Genomic DNA, 15,468 nt, shown 5'->3' with positions numbered 1-15,468 from the left:
ACACGTCGTAGATGTGGGCAAGACAACATGGTTTCAAGATGACCGCAAATGACTTCATGACAAAACCCCTCAACTCTCAACTAACGCCGATACGGAACTGAAATCTGCAAACTAGTTCCATTAATAATGAAATGTGTGTGTGTTTGTGTGTGTCGTTTGATAAATGGTTCCAACCAACTGGGCTGCAAACTGGGGTCTTGATGCTGCTGAGGAACGTTTAACTGGAAGGATTGTCCTTGACATTGACCGAAGACACAAACCGGTACGGTGACTGGTCGTTTGACCACAGCTGCTGGCCTTGGAAATGCGGTCGCGGTGACCTACAAAAGCGACTCGATTGAGTTTTGTTTAGAATAAGATTTAGCAGGAGGTGACAGAAAAGGGAGACACAAAATGGAGTTTTTTGGTATCATCATGGAGTTCAGCAAGATGATGATCGCGCATTACATTGTAGTTGTAGTTCAATGGCCGGTCGTTCATTATCTCGTCTTGGAATGGATGTAAAGGAACGCCGATTGTTCAAGCCTTACTACACACCTAATTCCAAAGCAAACAACGCAATACGTAAGTAGCATTTATACATTGCATAATGCTTTACGGCGTATGTACAAATGTACTGTTCAATTGAATTGTGATCAGGAAATTTCCCACACAATAGCAAGCATTCGAACTATTAAAAGCAGCTTCTAATGATCGCCATTTTACTAACGTCACATTCGGGTAAGATGGATGCCATACTGTGCTCGAGTGTATCGCTGATTAGCATAAAGCGTAATTGCGTACGGTGTGAAGTGAGTGGGATTTGTTTTTTTGTTTTCCATTTGCTGGTTTGCTGACCGATCTAGAGTTAGGTCATGCCAGCTGTTTGAGCACCGGAGCGGCTGGATAATTTCTTCCGGAACGAAGAGTTCTTGATTCGCCAGACATTCGGGGGTTTGGTAGTTTTGGTGCATAACAAACATTATATATGTGTCTCTCTCGTGTCTCAAGATGTGTGTCTGGTGAAGCGTCAGACAAACGAACATTGAGGGGGTGTACTTCAGATAAGTTTGAGAAGTTGAGTAGTGATGGCCTTCAAGGATTTTGTTTTGGTTCATTCATCCTGAAGAGCTTTTTTTGCGAGGGATGTAATATCCTCTTCACAATAGTAAGAATTCTAGAAAATACCATACCAGTTTTGAACGGTTCGTTGTTGTTGTTTATAGAAAAAGGTGAATTGAAAAGGTTTTTGATAATGAGTCTTGTCATCTTGTTAGACAGTCAGTTCTTCGATCAGCTCATACTAAGTCATCAATAAAAAAAAATTGAATTTAATTATTGACGCAAGATATTTTTTAACTCGATTAGATATAATAAAGCAACTGATTTGCGACTTTTTCAATACTTAGTCTTAGTCCAAGCCCCAATATCATCTGTCTTAACTTGGGATTGTTGAGGCAGGGATGATTCGCAATACTCCAAAATTCCATCATCTCGTGGTGTTTGGAAAATATATAAGACATCCTACGACTTCAGCCTTGTTGATACGCTTGCCAATAAAAGCTTTCCTTGAAATGAATAAGTTCCTCAAATTATCAGTTTATTAGCATCAATGCTCCAACGCATATCAGAATCAAGTTCTTCAAGCAGGTACTGTAGGCAAGTGTTGCCAATTACCTAAACCTTCCTGATTAAACATTATATTAGCCAGTCCAAAGACCGTTTGGACATTTACATACATTTTTTTATTAAAATAATTTTTTTATGTGCTGTCTGTATCAGTGTCTAGTCGCAATTATCGAAACTTTTAAAGAACTGTACGTGTATAGCATGTGAAGTAGTGGACATTATGGCCAAATTGTGTTCAAGAAATATGGTATATTATATTTTTCACTTAGCTCTTAGTTAGCACTTAGTCAAGTGAGTTTAGTGAGGGATTTGAACCTTCCTGTCCTGTTGAGTGAAGATTGGCGTTGCTATCGCCTTTCGCACACCAACACTGTTCCTACTAATTATAATTACTTCTAATGGTTTAATGCTTCCAAAAAAAATTAGCAAAGTGTTTTCCTATCAATCAGATATATGTAGCTAAAACGAGTGAAATAGCGGCAACTGCGGCGTCGGTCTCCACACGGCAGAACAGGGTTTCAGGTCTTGTCTGGGCCGTTCCCCCATAGTGAGGACTGTCCATCCAAGTATGTGGAAACAATAAGTATAGTAAACCAAAAAAAAGGCAGGCATGACCCAAGTGGAGAAGAAGGAGAGCTGCATTGTGGTTTAATGAATCCTCTTTTTTTTGTGCAAAAAGTATGGCAAAAATCCTCCAGCCCAGCACTGCACTGGAGCACCAATCTCAACTCAAGACAATAGAAATCATCCGGGTGAATAAATTGTTTCGTATGCTTCAGCCCCCCATGATTGAGTCAAGCAAGAAGTGTGTTGTGTCGTTTTAACGAGTTGTGGAGCATGGCAGCTTTCCATTGTCCGATCAAAAGGTGTAAGCAAAGAAGACGGTCGTCTATGGACTACCTTCTATAACGGGCCTCCTGTAAGGGACATCCGAGTTGCTTGAAGCGCCACTGCATCTTCTCGGGAATTCTCGTCTCCTTCAAGGCAGTCCAATCCTTATGTGGGTCGCCATGCGCGTCCTCGCCTCATGTGCAGAAATAGATCGCCAAAGCCAAAAGTAATCCGTGTTTTGATGATTGCCAGCACTCGAGGGCGAAGCGACCTACCAGTTGATGGAATGTAACGCTGGACAGTTGATGCCTACCGTGGAAGAGTCCGGTGCTAAAAGACAGCTGCCCTAGCTAGACAGCCCAAGCATCAGACACCTAGTGAATATTCGTAATTATGATCCCAGGAACGGAGTGCAATACGCGAGATCCTGCATCGTTCCAGTCGCTCGTCATATTTAAGATCGATTCCAGTCGGTTACGCACTGGAGACGAAATGATCGAGCTGTGCATTGAAGGAGAACTTCGTGGCATGGTCCGAGGTCTCGCGAATTTCTCAAAATATCGTAGCTTCGTCCGCGTATAGGAGGAAGTTATCAGCTGGTAGCGCCATGGACACATAATTTATTGACATCAAGAACGCTAGTGATCCGAGGTTGTTGCCCTGAGGAACTCCGAAGGATGTATAACTTGGTCTTGACTCCCATCGCCACCGAATAGGATCGACCAGTCGAATAGGAACTAATCCAGGCAACCAGTGGCACTAGCTATCGGCAGAGTTATCGAAAACTTATCGTGTTTCTGCTGAAAAACAAATACTGATCAGATCGGGATTTTAAATAAAGCTGTGGGAATAAGTATATGATCGAGCTGTTAGTTTCAATTTCGGGTTCTCCCAGTTTCGGTCTTAGCAAAATACACTTTGCAGTCCACAGAATTGCTCATCGAACTCTTTCCCACGGATATGCGTCTTTCCGATATGGATAAGCACATGCATTCTACGCCATGTTGAACAAGAGAAGAAGATCCATTTCATTGGCTTGTAAGACATATTGACCCATTGATTCATCACTCACCCCAAACCCCAGTGTCTAGTTCCATTTTCTATTCCAGTGTCTAGTTCCATTTTTATTAAAGTGCTGTTTCGAAAGCAGAATTAAGTTTTGTTGTTTTTTTTTTGCTTCGTACCAAAATGTCTGCAAAATCAATTCATAATACCGGGTGGCCTGAAACTTGTACAGATGGAGGTAAGGACAAGCGGGGAAGGAGCATTCTTCCGCGCAGCCTAACAAAACGCGACACACGATCTGCATCTAGATTAAGATTAATCCGCTGCACCGATCTTCTCATCACTGCACGGCGATTCTTGCATTGGCTGATCGGTTCCTTGGTCCATTTGTGACGCTTCCAGCCGTTGGGCGGCCATCATGGAAGCCTGTTGTTGCTGTTGCTGCTGCTGTTGATCGTGTTGCTGTTGCTGCTGCTGCTGCTGCTGCTGCTGCTGTCGATGGATATTGGCCATCAGCTTATGGCTCTCCGGTTCGTAATCACAATCGGTGTGCATGGAGTGTGGTGGTAACTGTTGCGAGGTGATCTGTTGCTCCTTCTTAATCTGCGCATCAAGCGACGAGCTGTGCAGTGCGTGCGATTGCTGCTCGGGCTGATCATCGCACCGTGCGCGATGGACTTTCGAACCACGACCGGGATAATGTTTCGGTGGTTCGAGAAACATGCGCGTCGACTGTGACACCAGTCCAGATTCTTGTTTGATTTGTTTGGATTTGTTCGTGCCAAAGAGAAGCGCGTGGGGTGCTTGATTGGTCCCGGTGTCCTCCAGCGTGGACATCGGGGATTCATCACCGTCATCCTCGTCCGCCTCGTTATGCACCGCCTGTCCTTCACCGTCCACATTATTACCCCCGAGCTGATCACTGTGGTTGTTGTTGTTGATGCTGTCCGCTTTGAGACTTTCTTCGTTCTCGTCCTCGTGCTTGCCACCGTAGAAAACGGCATTCCGCAAACCGTAGCCCGAGTTGAAGTTATCGCTGTACTCCACCTTAAACTGGCTGTTGTAAATATTCTGATTCCGCTCGTACTCGTAATTGTTTGGCTTTAGTTTGGTGGCCATCACATCACACTCGAGCGACATCAGACTGTTGCTTAGCTGGTCCTGCAAGTTGGAGAAGCGCGCCCCGACCGTGCTCAAATTGCCGGCCCGGATGAGCGTACTGAGGCTGTCCGGCTTGATAGCCGCATAGTCAGCCATCGAGCCGAACCGCTGCTGCTCGCTGTTTGCCACACTGTTGCTGTTTTCCTGCGATTGCTGATCCAGGTTCTGTGCTTGGTGTGAGTGCTGTGTCTGGTGGTGCTGTTGCTGGTGCTGCGAAACTCCGGAGTCTTTCCCCGACATCATATGGTTGCTGCCGACTGTGCCGTGATCGCCGTGTTTGTTGCCTTCCGAAGCACCGGTACCGCCTCGCTCACCGCTTCCATTACCTCCGAGCGTTGATCGTGGCTCGGGACCACCGAGCATCTGATGGTACGTAATGATCTTCCCGTTGGGATCGCTTTGTGCGGGCGGATTGCTACGGCACATGTAGTTGCCCGAGCTGTTCACGCTCGTCAGTATCGTGGTAGGGCTGGGACTGTCGTTCATGCTGCTCGTGTTCATGTGCTGCACTTTGGCCGCCGTCATGACGCCCGCTATCGCCGAACCGCCCTTCTCGTTACAGTCCGCTTCGTAGCATCCGCCGCCCGGCGTACGATACTTGGCCAGATGCTGATACACCTGCTTGATGCGCTCCATGTTGGCACGGGACGCGATCGCATGGTTCACCATTGGGAGTGGGTAGTCCTTGCCGATCAGACACTTGGCCGCACGCTGCACGCTCTCCGACGCGTTCCAGGGCTCGTGGATGAAGCGCGTAGGAAAGTTCTGTGAAAACAAAGCGATGAAACATTAGAGATCTTGCCAACTGCAGCTCGTTCGCTGTCCTTACCTTCAGCACCGGCAGATACCGACGTATGTAGTCGCCGTTCGGGTCAGCCTTGCGGCCAAACTTTACCGGGCAGTAGCAGTGGAAAAATTGTTGGAAAAACGATGAACACGACAACCACATCCACATGCCCGCATTCACCGACCAGTCCGCATCGAGCAGCAGCTCCTCGAACACCTTCATGCCTTCCTCCCAGGATATCCACAGGTCACCACGTGTCAGAAAGCACGCAACGGCGTGCCTTGCCAGATGATGGATCCAACCTTCCTCTCGCAACTGCGTCATGATCGCATCGATCCACGGGAATCCGGTCTGCCCGCTGGCCCACTTTGCTAGTGCTTCCGCATTTCGATCCCATGGAATCTGGACGCAGATCGGATTGCCGGCCATCTTGTCGAAGGTGGGATTTTTCGTAGCGGCACAGTAGAAAAACTCGCGCCACAGTAGCTGCCCGTGCAGGGACAGTGGTGGGCAGGCTTTCTTGATCTTCTTGTACAGGTCGGTCAGCTGGTAGTAGAAGAGCCGCGTGCTGAGACAGCCGAACCGCAGGTAGGGCGAGAGACCCGTTTGACTAGCGAGCAGTGACTGGGGTGTCATTTTCGGTCGGCCGAACGATGCGACCCACGCCTTCCGCTCGAGGTGACGCTCGAGCCGGGCCAGTGCTTCCGTTTCACCGCCGATCCATACCGGTGGCCGCAGGGCTTCCGTCTCGAACCCGAGCTCTTCCAGCGTCGGCACACCGTACTTGTCGTCGTGATCGTCGTACTGCGGTGTGGTAGCCTTCCCGATCACATCGAGCGTGATGGATGCCTCGGGTTGGGGCGGTGCATCCATCGAGGCGATAATGGCTTGGAACTGATGGTATGTTAGCGGTGCTCGGCCACCATTTTTTTCGATAATTCTAAAAAAAAGAAAAAATTGAAGTTAGCAATAGAATTTTGACATGGAGCACTATCCGTGATGTCCAATAGTTACCTTTCCAAGTTGTACAGCGTGTGAGATGCGGCCGAGATGACTTCGATGCCGAGCTCTTTGCACATCTCCGAGATGTTGTGATCTCGCACCCGGCCAAACGGTTCGGGGTCTTCCTCGAATGTTAGGCAGGTTGTGCCCCATTCTTTGAACAGCTTTGGCAATGCGTCCGCCGGTTGGCCCCGTATCACGAACAGGCGCGAATTCAGTTTGCGTAGGTTCCGGTCCAGATCGTCCAAACATTGGAGGAGAAATCTGCAAGAACGTAAATAGTGGGGAATCATTTTAATATTATGAATAGCAACAAGGTTATCTGACTGTAGACTCATCTCATCTGAAGTAGAAATCTTAGGTTATCCTGCTCACTTCAGTAGCTCATATCATAGCATTAGACACATCCAAGGCATGGTTAGATCGGCATACCCTCTTTGCTAATACAACCTCCAACAACGTGTAGGTCTGCCGTTTCTGTCTTTCTGTGACTTGATTTAACCCGTAGCTGGATAGCCAACCCCTGTGCACCGGAAGGCGGTCTTGATGGGATTTGATGCCTGGTCCTGACGTGTAAATACTGGAGACACTATCGTTTCGGCCTCTGAACCACTCCTTATATATTTAACAAAGCGTTTTAAATGTTGGTTTTTTAAGATTGCTTCAGTGCATGTTACGGTAGAATTATGATTATCGAGGTGTGCATTCCGTCACGTTTGTCTTCGCTGTTTTCAATAGGATTACACAAAATGCTACGTGTCGATGCTTAAAGCTTTGGTAAATGAAGGGAAGAATGTCAGAACTGATAATTCATACAAATCAAGCATGAGTGTTGAACCTTGAAAAGAGGCGTCAGAATTAGAGTAAGTTTCCATGAACCAGCCATGTTAATAATTTGTAGCTTCGTTCCGATCATTCCTTCTGAGCAACGTGTTCCGGTTATGTCTGGAACAAGCATCACTAGTATGAAGTCTCTTTAACTTAGCCAGTTAACCATAAGGTTTAAAAAGGCCCAATATAATTTGAAATTTTTTAAATGTTTGGCTGGAGGCTACTTCTGGTTCTCTTTGGCAAAGCAATCTCAAGAGGTCTTGGCTTCAACATTTACCTCTCGAGGAACTGGCTTTCTTGCGTTAGCGTTTCGTAGTCCTGTGTACGAGTATATAATCCAGGAGGCATATAATATCCGGTTCTGCCATGTTAAGAACTGCACTTCTATCGCCTTGGCCTCTAATTCTGGCTAATCGAAATAGACAACTCTGATTAATCATTCTTCTTCATTGGCACTACAACCTGGAGAGGTCTTGGCCTGCCATTTCTGGCTCTCTGTGACTTGATTTCACCCGTAGCACAGTTGTCAGCCCTACGCACGGGATGATTATTCATTATATGACTGTATTAGCGGCATTTATTACTTAAAAGAATAGACCAGTATCATATCCCATTCAGACCGCCTATCAGCCTCCAGAACTGACTATCTCTGTGCAGTACAGGCTATCTAGAGTGAAGGAAGCCAGTAATGGCAGCTCAAGAGATTCAAGGGTTGTAGGAGCTAATTAAAAAATATTATATTGAGGCATCTGAACTTCAAATGCTTGGGGTCCCAGAAATTCAACCCCCCAAACATGACTAGCCCACAATACCAAGGAAAGCTGACCTATACGAAAGAAATTTTGACGGTCGACTAACGACCTTTAAACGTGAACAGATAAGTACTAACACTGTCGTCCAATAGCAGTTTGACGTAACACCGCTTTTTGTTCTGAAGCTTACAAAACTTGAAGCTACAGTACTAAGCACATGTTAAGAATTGCCGTTTGCATAAAAACTTTCCCTTAACAAAACAACAACGATGAAGTTCATTTCTTGTCACATGAAAGCAGGAAAAGTTAGCTTTTCCTACTGTCTTTCGTGTTTTCCTCTTGTTCCGGTTGCTATCTGATGAAGTTCTTGCGGGTCTTGTAAACGCGCACATATTGTGTATGGGAAAAGTAAGAGGCACACACGCACACACACAGCCACACGAAAGCGACAAACGAGTGACACATAAACCACATCGTCGTGGGTGCAAAAGGATCATGGCTATGGTACGGTGACGGTGGACAGGTTTGGGCGGTGGCAGTGTAAGTGCTACGTAACGTTTGCGATGGCGAACGTAGTTGCGCTTCACATTGTCTGCCACGTGATTCCAGCTAGTCAAGCACAACAGTCCGTGGGTGGTAAATGGAGGGGTTGGCCAGGGATGCGGAAGGGGTGGTAAATTGGTTGCGGAACCGTCAAGAAGATACTTCCAGCCCACAGACGCTGTGGAGTTGCTGCTGGATGGCTGCATTGGGCTACCGTTTTCCACTGTCCGGAGCATTGGTGCTGTGTTTGTGTGAGTGTATGTAATCGAAACACAATCCTGGCCTGTTGTCACCTGACTGTCATCATCATACCTGTTTCGTTTCTTTTGGCCCTTTTTTCGATGGCAAATGATTGGCGTAACCGATCCCGACCGTGTTCCATGGTGTTTATTGAACAGTTTATCCGGCAAACGTGTTACCGCATCGGCCAAATTTGCTTATCAAACAGCGCTTGCGGATTGAAATTGGCATGCCGTGACAGTTGTTACGAAATGTTCCGGGAAAATTGTGATTGAGGAAATGTTTGTTCGGGTTGTATTTGGGACTAGCATTGGAGGTACTGAAATACTGCAGATTGATTGGATATGAACATATTAAATTTAAATATAAGAATAGATTTTTTTCTCCAAATTTCTATGTTCTAAGATACTTCCTAACAATTTCTAGATTTTTTCTTTGACACTACTAACCCATTCAGCTGATTTTAGCTTCCTTAGTTCAAATTACTCATTGCTGAATAGTCAGTCCCACAGCTAGACGGTCGCTACCAACATCACAAGCAAAAAATTCTAGAATTCGTCTCAAAGTTAAAGATTGAAGATGATCACTAATAATTTCTGAACACATGTCTATCAAACTGATTATTTTTCTTCAGCTTAGGCTCACTCCGTTGAACCTTAACTAGCTTCTAACTTAGACTAGTGCTAGTGCAGAGATGCCTACTCTTCCATAGGGAGGTTGCAATTCATATGAAGACCTGAAATTGTTCTTTAGCCCTACGAACTAGCTGATTTTAGTGTCCGTGGCTCCCAAAAAATATACCTATATACCTGGTGCCACTACCAACAACTCAATCAGATCTCCTAAAAAATACTAGAATTCGTTAAAACATCTCTGAACTGCTTGCCAATCATAATAAACCTATTTTAATTTCATGACTCACACCTGCTCAACTGATTATATTTCCCAGGCTTAATCTCTCTCTCTGTACGGCCTTAACTTGCTTCTAACGTAAAGGTTTGTTAGTAGAGAGATGGCTAGTCTTGCTGTTGACGCAACTAGACGGTTTAAAATTCATTGGATAACGATCCTAACAGATGCCGCAATTAACAACACAACCTCGCCTCAAAACAAATTCTAGAATTTGCCTCAAAATGTTGCAATGTTTTCAGTTATTACATACCACTAATAACTTCGGGACTTACTCAGCTCAATCTGAACTAACTTCTAACTTAGATATTTACTAGTCGAGAGATGCTCTTATTCACCTCCAGCTAGTTGATTCTTGATTCGTTGACATAGATCAAACGGTATGAAAGAGATTACAAGCAACAGGGCGGTCACACGGCAGGACCGGGGCTCGAATCCCATCTAGACCGCCTCCCCGTACGCAGGATTGACTATTAAGCTACGGATAATTTCAAGTCATAGAAAGTCAGAAATGGCAGGCCGAGACCTCTCGAGGCTGTAGTGTCAAGGAACAAGAAGAAGAACCTGTTGTTCCAACAATTTTTAGTATTTGCCCCAGAGTTAAAGATTGAAGACGACTACTTCTATTTTCGGTACTGCTAACTGTTCAACCAGGGGCGGATCATAGTATATGCAAACTAAACAGATGCTTGAGTTTCTATCAACACAGACATATCTTTCTATAAGCTAGTTGCAGTAGCTGATCAAGGTCTTTGGAAACTCCGACAGAATGGCAGTTGAGGCCCATCCAGTAGTGATTTGTTTGTGAGTAAGACCAACAGGATTTCCCTTGCCAGTGAGGTTTTCTTAACCTATGAGGCACCGAACGGCCGTTCCTTCAGCTGTCAGCTTGATCAATAACTAGTTAAATGTAAGGTCCTAAGAGCTTCTATTATTTAGAGCGCCCTGAACTTCATAAAGGGTGTAAATTCTCCAATGAGTTTCTGACTCCGGTTCTGTCAACAGATGCAATATGTTAGGGAGCTTAGAGAATTGCTAATGGAGAGATCCCAAGACACGCATCTGAAAGACTCAATTCAGTTTATATGCCTATTGAGGTATTCAAGATAATGGTTTTTGAGCAGTAAGATGAAGCTATTATTTATTATTTTATGTTTTAAAAAGCTCAATAGTCTGGATTCTAACAACGAAATCGTTTATCAAGGTCTTATAGCATCAGCATAAATGTTCCAAAAGTGTATCAACAAATAGCTAGGTACAAGTGTACTTAAGGCTGCTTCTGTTTACTGGAATGTAGGAAACTCGTCCAGCAATTCAAAAACCCGTGCCCTAAACACATTTAAACTATTCCAACACTAACACAAATGTGTAGCTATTATACTGTTGCAAAAGCAATGCCGTGGGAGGGCGATATCATCATTAAACACACTCGAGGCCACGGAGAGCACATTTATCAGGGTGAATGGTATTTTTTTCTCTGTTCGCACAATCAACAAGCCGGTAGGTAGTTTGCTGGGCGGTTCACAACGTTGCAACCAGAAACACGATAAGCTACGAAAGCAAATAAAAAGTGCATTTGTGCAGCTGCATCTGAGTGTGTGTGTGTGTGGTGGACGGCGAGTTGACGGTGAGTTCCCATTCTAAGCCCGCTAACTAACACAACGAATAATGTTGCATTTGTGGCGATTTGCATTGACCATTTTCAGGGCCATTCTAGCGCTGAGTGTCGTCGATTGTTTGGCGGTGTTGGTGAGCCAATGTGTGGCAATTATTGTCATGGTCATGATGGCGTAAAACGATCATCATGATGGTGATCGTTATTTGTTAACGTAGGTAAAACTGGGGTCCCGTTGCATAATACCTGTTGCCGATGTTCAACGCACACAATGAGCCCGGCTTTTGTTGACTGGTTGCTTGGAAATGAGTCCCAGCTTAAAATGCTTTAGGCTTACCTCCATTTGTTGATGCCAACGTTTGAGCTGCCGGCAAACCACGGATCGATGATGAAAACGCACCGAAACGTTTTCGTCCCACGGAGTCCTTCCCGGAGCGCCGGATTATCGTGCAGCCGTAGCCCCTTGCGGAACCAGTGGACGGTGTGTTTGTCACGCAGCTTGCCACCGGACTGTTGTTGCTGCTGCTGCTGCTGCTGCAAATGGTGCTGATGGTGGTGATGTTGATGATGATGCTGACGGTCCTGGGATGAGCTTTTACCACCATCATGGTGTTGCTGCTGCTGATTCGAACCGGACGACGATAATTGCTGCTTGTCGGAACTGTCCGTACCGCAGGTTCCGGTTCCGAAATGGTTCATCCCACCGGCACCAGCGCCCGAGGTGCTGGCCGCAAAATGGCCAATGGATGAAGTTTTCTTCGTCATGATTAAAATGTTCTCTTAAAAAACTGCGACGCAAAAATGATCTTCAATGTATCGGAAGAAACCACAAAAAAGGCGAATGTGGATCTTACCTAACTTTGATTAACAAGCTTGTGGAGCGTTAATACAGTTCATTAATAGGTGTGTTACGTTACACAAAGACACCGTGAAATCTGGTAAGGAACTTTTTTTTTACGTAGGATAGCGTTGTGGGATCATGTTGTGCAACAAGCAACCTTTCTCGGCACACACCAATCGTTCGATTCACACACTGGTTGATTTGCTATAACAATCACTGGGTGGGAAGGTAAAAAACACTTTGATTAATTGATTTATACACAATCACACAACAATAATCAATTTTGGTCCGTTCTGTATACACTGCTGTCAAACGATCGCTTGCACCTTACAGGGTTTACACAGCCAATCGAGCATCATAAAGCGCCTGAATGGATAGGCGCACCCCGTTACATTGTCATCGTAAACCCTCAATGCGGCATCGTAAACTTCAAAACGGCACTGCGAATATTGAATCGCTCGGAACTATATTTGTTATTGAGCTAGTTCAAGTTTTAATTTACGTTTTAATTTAAACTATTCCATTTTACAGCTCAAAACTCAAAATAAAGCAAACCTTTCAAAAAACACAGCAAATTGATTCAATATTTGCTGTGACGATGACGAAATGCGGCCTTACGGTAGCAAAGTAACGGTTCGTGGAAACATTCAGCCACCTTGCGATGCTCAATTTTGGCTGTGTTAACCCTGTATCGCTGTCAGCAATTAGTAATTTATGATCACTTCACTAGAACTATCACTAGAATTTACTGAAAGAATTATTTTTTAACTGTATCAACACTAAAGCACTTTGAACATTTTTCCTCGAGGAAAACTGCGAGCGACCAACCGGATGTGTCCGGGTGTTTCTGTTTTTTTTCTGTCCATTGGTCGCATATCATCCGGAGGAATTTAAGCCGCAATCATTTTCCCTATCGTCACCATCATTATCATCACTGTGGTTATTGGCGTAAGCAAACGATCAACACTAACAGAGGCACTCACCGCCGCGATTATACTTGCTCGAGAACTGCATCTACTTTGCAGTTTAAACACACACACTCACACAGTGGTAAGCATTATCACTGCTATTCGAAATGTTGCATCACTGAGCTTGGTTGTGAATTTCAACATCACACAATGGGCTGCGTTTTTGCGAACTTCACTTCACTCACTTCCGGTTTTTTCGCTACAAATCGCGCTACTGCCACACACAAACATCAGCAAACGACTAACTTGCCACAGTGCAACCGAGGCTCATGTAACGCGTAGGTAACTCCCGGCAGAATCTCGTTAGAAAGAGAAAGAAAGGGTCGCTCCTAGCCGCGAGCAGTGGAGAATCGAGTGAGAGTTTGTGTTTCCTGCGTCGACGGTGGTTTCGACACTGGCGACGCTGGAGAATTGTTATGGCTTCCGGGCACCGGGCGCAAAAACGTTCCGGCGCACACCTCTGCCAAGGATGGGGATGGCAAACGCCGAAGTGGCCATTGGGGTGGGATTGGTCTCGGATTACGCAACCGTTATGGGGGTTCTGCCCTGAGCCTTCGAGCTGACAGTGGCCAGTAGACGAAGCTTTGAGGATACAATTTAATGGGAAAGTTTCACATTTTTGTAGACTTTTTTCACTAGTTAAAAATGTAAATTTTAATTCACTTTTTAAATGTAAGCAATCGTATCACCGTTACACGACTTCCACTTCAAACAAGGTTATTTGAATTTCTCACTCTTAGTCACTTTAATCTAATTATCCGTTTTGAAGACACATTTTGTCTCTAAAAATCTTCCACGCACAAGTTAACATATTTTTTCTCTGTTGGGAATTGAAGTTTTCATTGCTTTCCCAGCACACATTCGCACTGTATCGATCGTTTGATTTGACTGCGCACCAGACCGATCTGGAAATCGACCACCGGACCACAGTAAGCAACGCCACCAGGATAATGAGATTGAAATCTATGCACCCGCACACGAGATGCCGTCGTTTTTGCTTTGCCAATTCAATCGATGATCGACGAGATTGTGGAATGTCTTGAACACAATTTGAATGCAGACACCGATTCGAGAACAATCTTTACGATCCTCACCACGAGACGATGAAGGGCGATTTTTGGTTTCAGAGTTGTCACATATTTCCACACACCTTATTTTCTCACTCTTTTTTTAAAGTAGTTTAAGAGAGTTATACACTAAACGGAAAAGTACCTTGAGATGGTTGCAAAATCGCGCCCTATCCGTATCAATCATCCGCCCTGTTCGACGTAGCGTACTGGACTGATGCAGAGAGCATTCCAGTTGAGCGTTCCAACTACCCAAGCGTGACCGTGTACTCTAGTAGCTCTCTCACACCGGAGCATCTAGACGAGAAGTCGAAGGGAGACGCCTGGTGCTAGGTGCTTCACAGGGAACCAAAGGGAAATGTGACCCATGGAAGTCGCGGTTGTGAGGGTGGCTAATTGAAGGGAGCGGGAGCGTGATGTGCAACTTGCTGATGGGCGAAACCAGCGAGGAAACCAACCGACGGGGGGGGCAAGATACAGGGAAGGAACTGTTTGTGGCTCGGACACGACGCATTCAACGTGACTTTGGTACGTTTGCTGATCGTTATGTATTTATATAAACGAGTCCCGGAGGAGAACGGATCTCTTGCCGAGCGGGCTCCACTCGTCGCACGCCTAAACGCCACACGGTTGGAACCTCGTGGCGGTGGAGAGGTCGCCGTTGAGCCACCAACGCAAACGCGACCGTAACTAGCACGGCTGATGTCGCCGTGGCAGAGAGGAGCGAGATGCATCACAATTGGTTCGCAATGGCGCGGCATCATCTATGCTTTTGACCTGTTGTGATTAATTGAATGCAGTGAAACCGAATCGAATCAAACACATAAGTAACACCATCGGGTGGCGTCTTTTGGGATGGTGGCGCTGTACGGAAGATGTCGTAACGTATCTGGGTGAAATCTGCATACGCTGTCGGCAAACCAGGTTGGATGGGATGGTAGTAGCATTTTGCAAAACGAGTTAGCAATTTTTCTCGAAATCAACAAGTTCCTTCTCGAAGTAAATAAGTTGGTTGTATTTTTCTCCACGATTTTCACCCGAAATCTTGAATTCCTTAATTTTGCTGATAACATTGACATGATTGAACGTAAATCTGGGCCATTGTGCGATGTTTATACCCAACTGAACAGGGAGGCCATTAGAATTCATAGCGGATACAATGAAGTTCCTGCCTCGAAGAGGCAGAGAAATTCTATTAGGTTAGTGCGATCGTTACCTGGGATGATAGCCTAAGGAACAATTTCTACAGGCATATTGCTCAGTTAATTCGACACTGTCATTGTGGAGCCCAACCCAACTTAAGAAGAT

General features: G+C 45.4%; 1 protein-coding gene across 2 annotated transcripts; it reads right to left on the bottom strand.

The window, feature by feature from the left end:
- Positions 1-3,542: 3,542 nt before the first annotated feature.
- LOC118508350 (cryptochrome-1-like) lies at positions 3,543-14,406 on the bottom strand. Of its 2 annotated transcripts, none has more exons than XM_036048044.1 (5): positions 14,306-14,406; positions 11,622-12,341; positions 6,407-6,658; positions 5,435-6,332; positions 3,543-5,370 (listed from the first exon to the last, which is right to left on the bottom strand). In XM_036048044.1, exons 2-5 carry the CDS (start codon positions 12,047-12,049, stop codon positions 3,760-3,762), a joined length of 3,189 nt encoding a protein of 1,062 aa, XP_035903937.1. In that variant the 5' UTR covers positions 12,050-12,341; positions 14,306-14,406; the 3' UTR covers positions 3,543-3,759. The 2 variants fall into 2 exon arrangements, with proteins under 2 accessions (XP_035903937.1, XP_035903938.1); XM_036048045.1 differs by lacking the exon at positions 14,306-14,406 and adding an exon at positions 13,109-13,413.
- Positions 14,407-15,468: the final 1,062 nt, after the last annotated feature.

This window comes from Anopheles stephensi, chromosome 2, assembly GCF_013141755.1.
Source record: "Anopheles stephensi strain Indian chromosome 2, UCI_ANSTEP_V1.0, whole genome shotgun sequence".
In the NCBI taxonomy this organism is placed as follows: domain Eukaryota; kingdom Metazoa; phylum Arthropoda; class Insecta; order Diptera; family Culicidae; genus Anopheles; species Anopheles stephensi.
This window is presented reverse-complemented; position numbering and strand designations above follow the sequence as displayed.

Coding starts and splice junctions, on each gene's coding strand:
- LOC118508350 (XM_036048044.1), bottom strand. CDS start 12,049: ATGACGAAGAAAACTTCATCCATTGGCCATTTTGCGGCCAGCACCTCG. Junction 6,659..11,621: donor GTTGGCATCAACAAATGGAG/GTAAGCCTAAAG, acceptor ACGTTCTTGCAG/ATTTCTCCTCCAATGTTTGG. Junction 5,371..5,434: donor GGTATCTGCCGGTGCTGAAG/GTAAGGACAGCG, acceptor TTGTTTTCACAG/AACTTTCCTACGCGCTTCAT.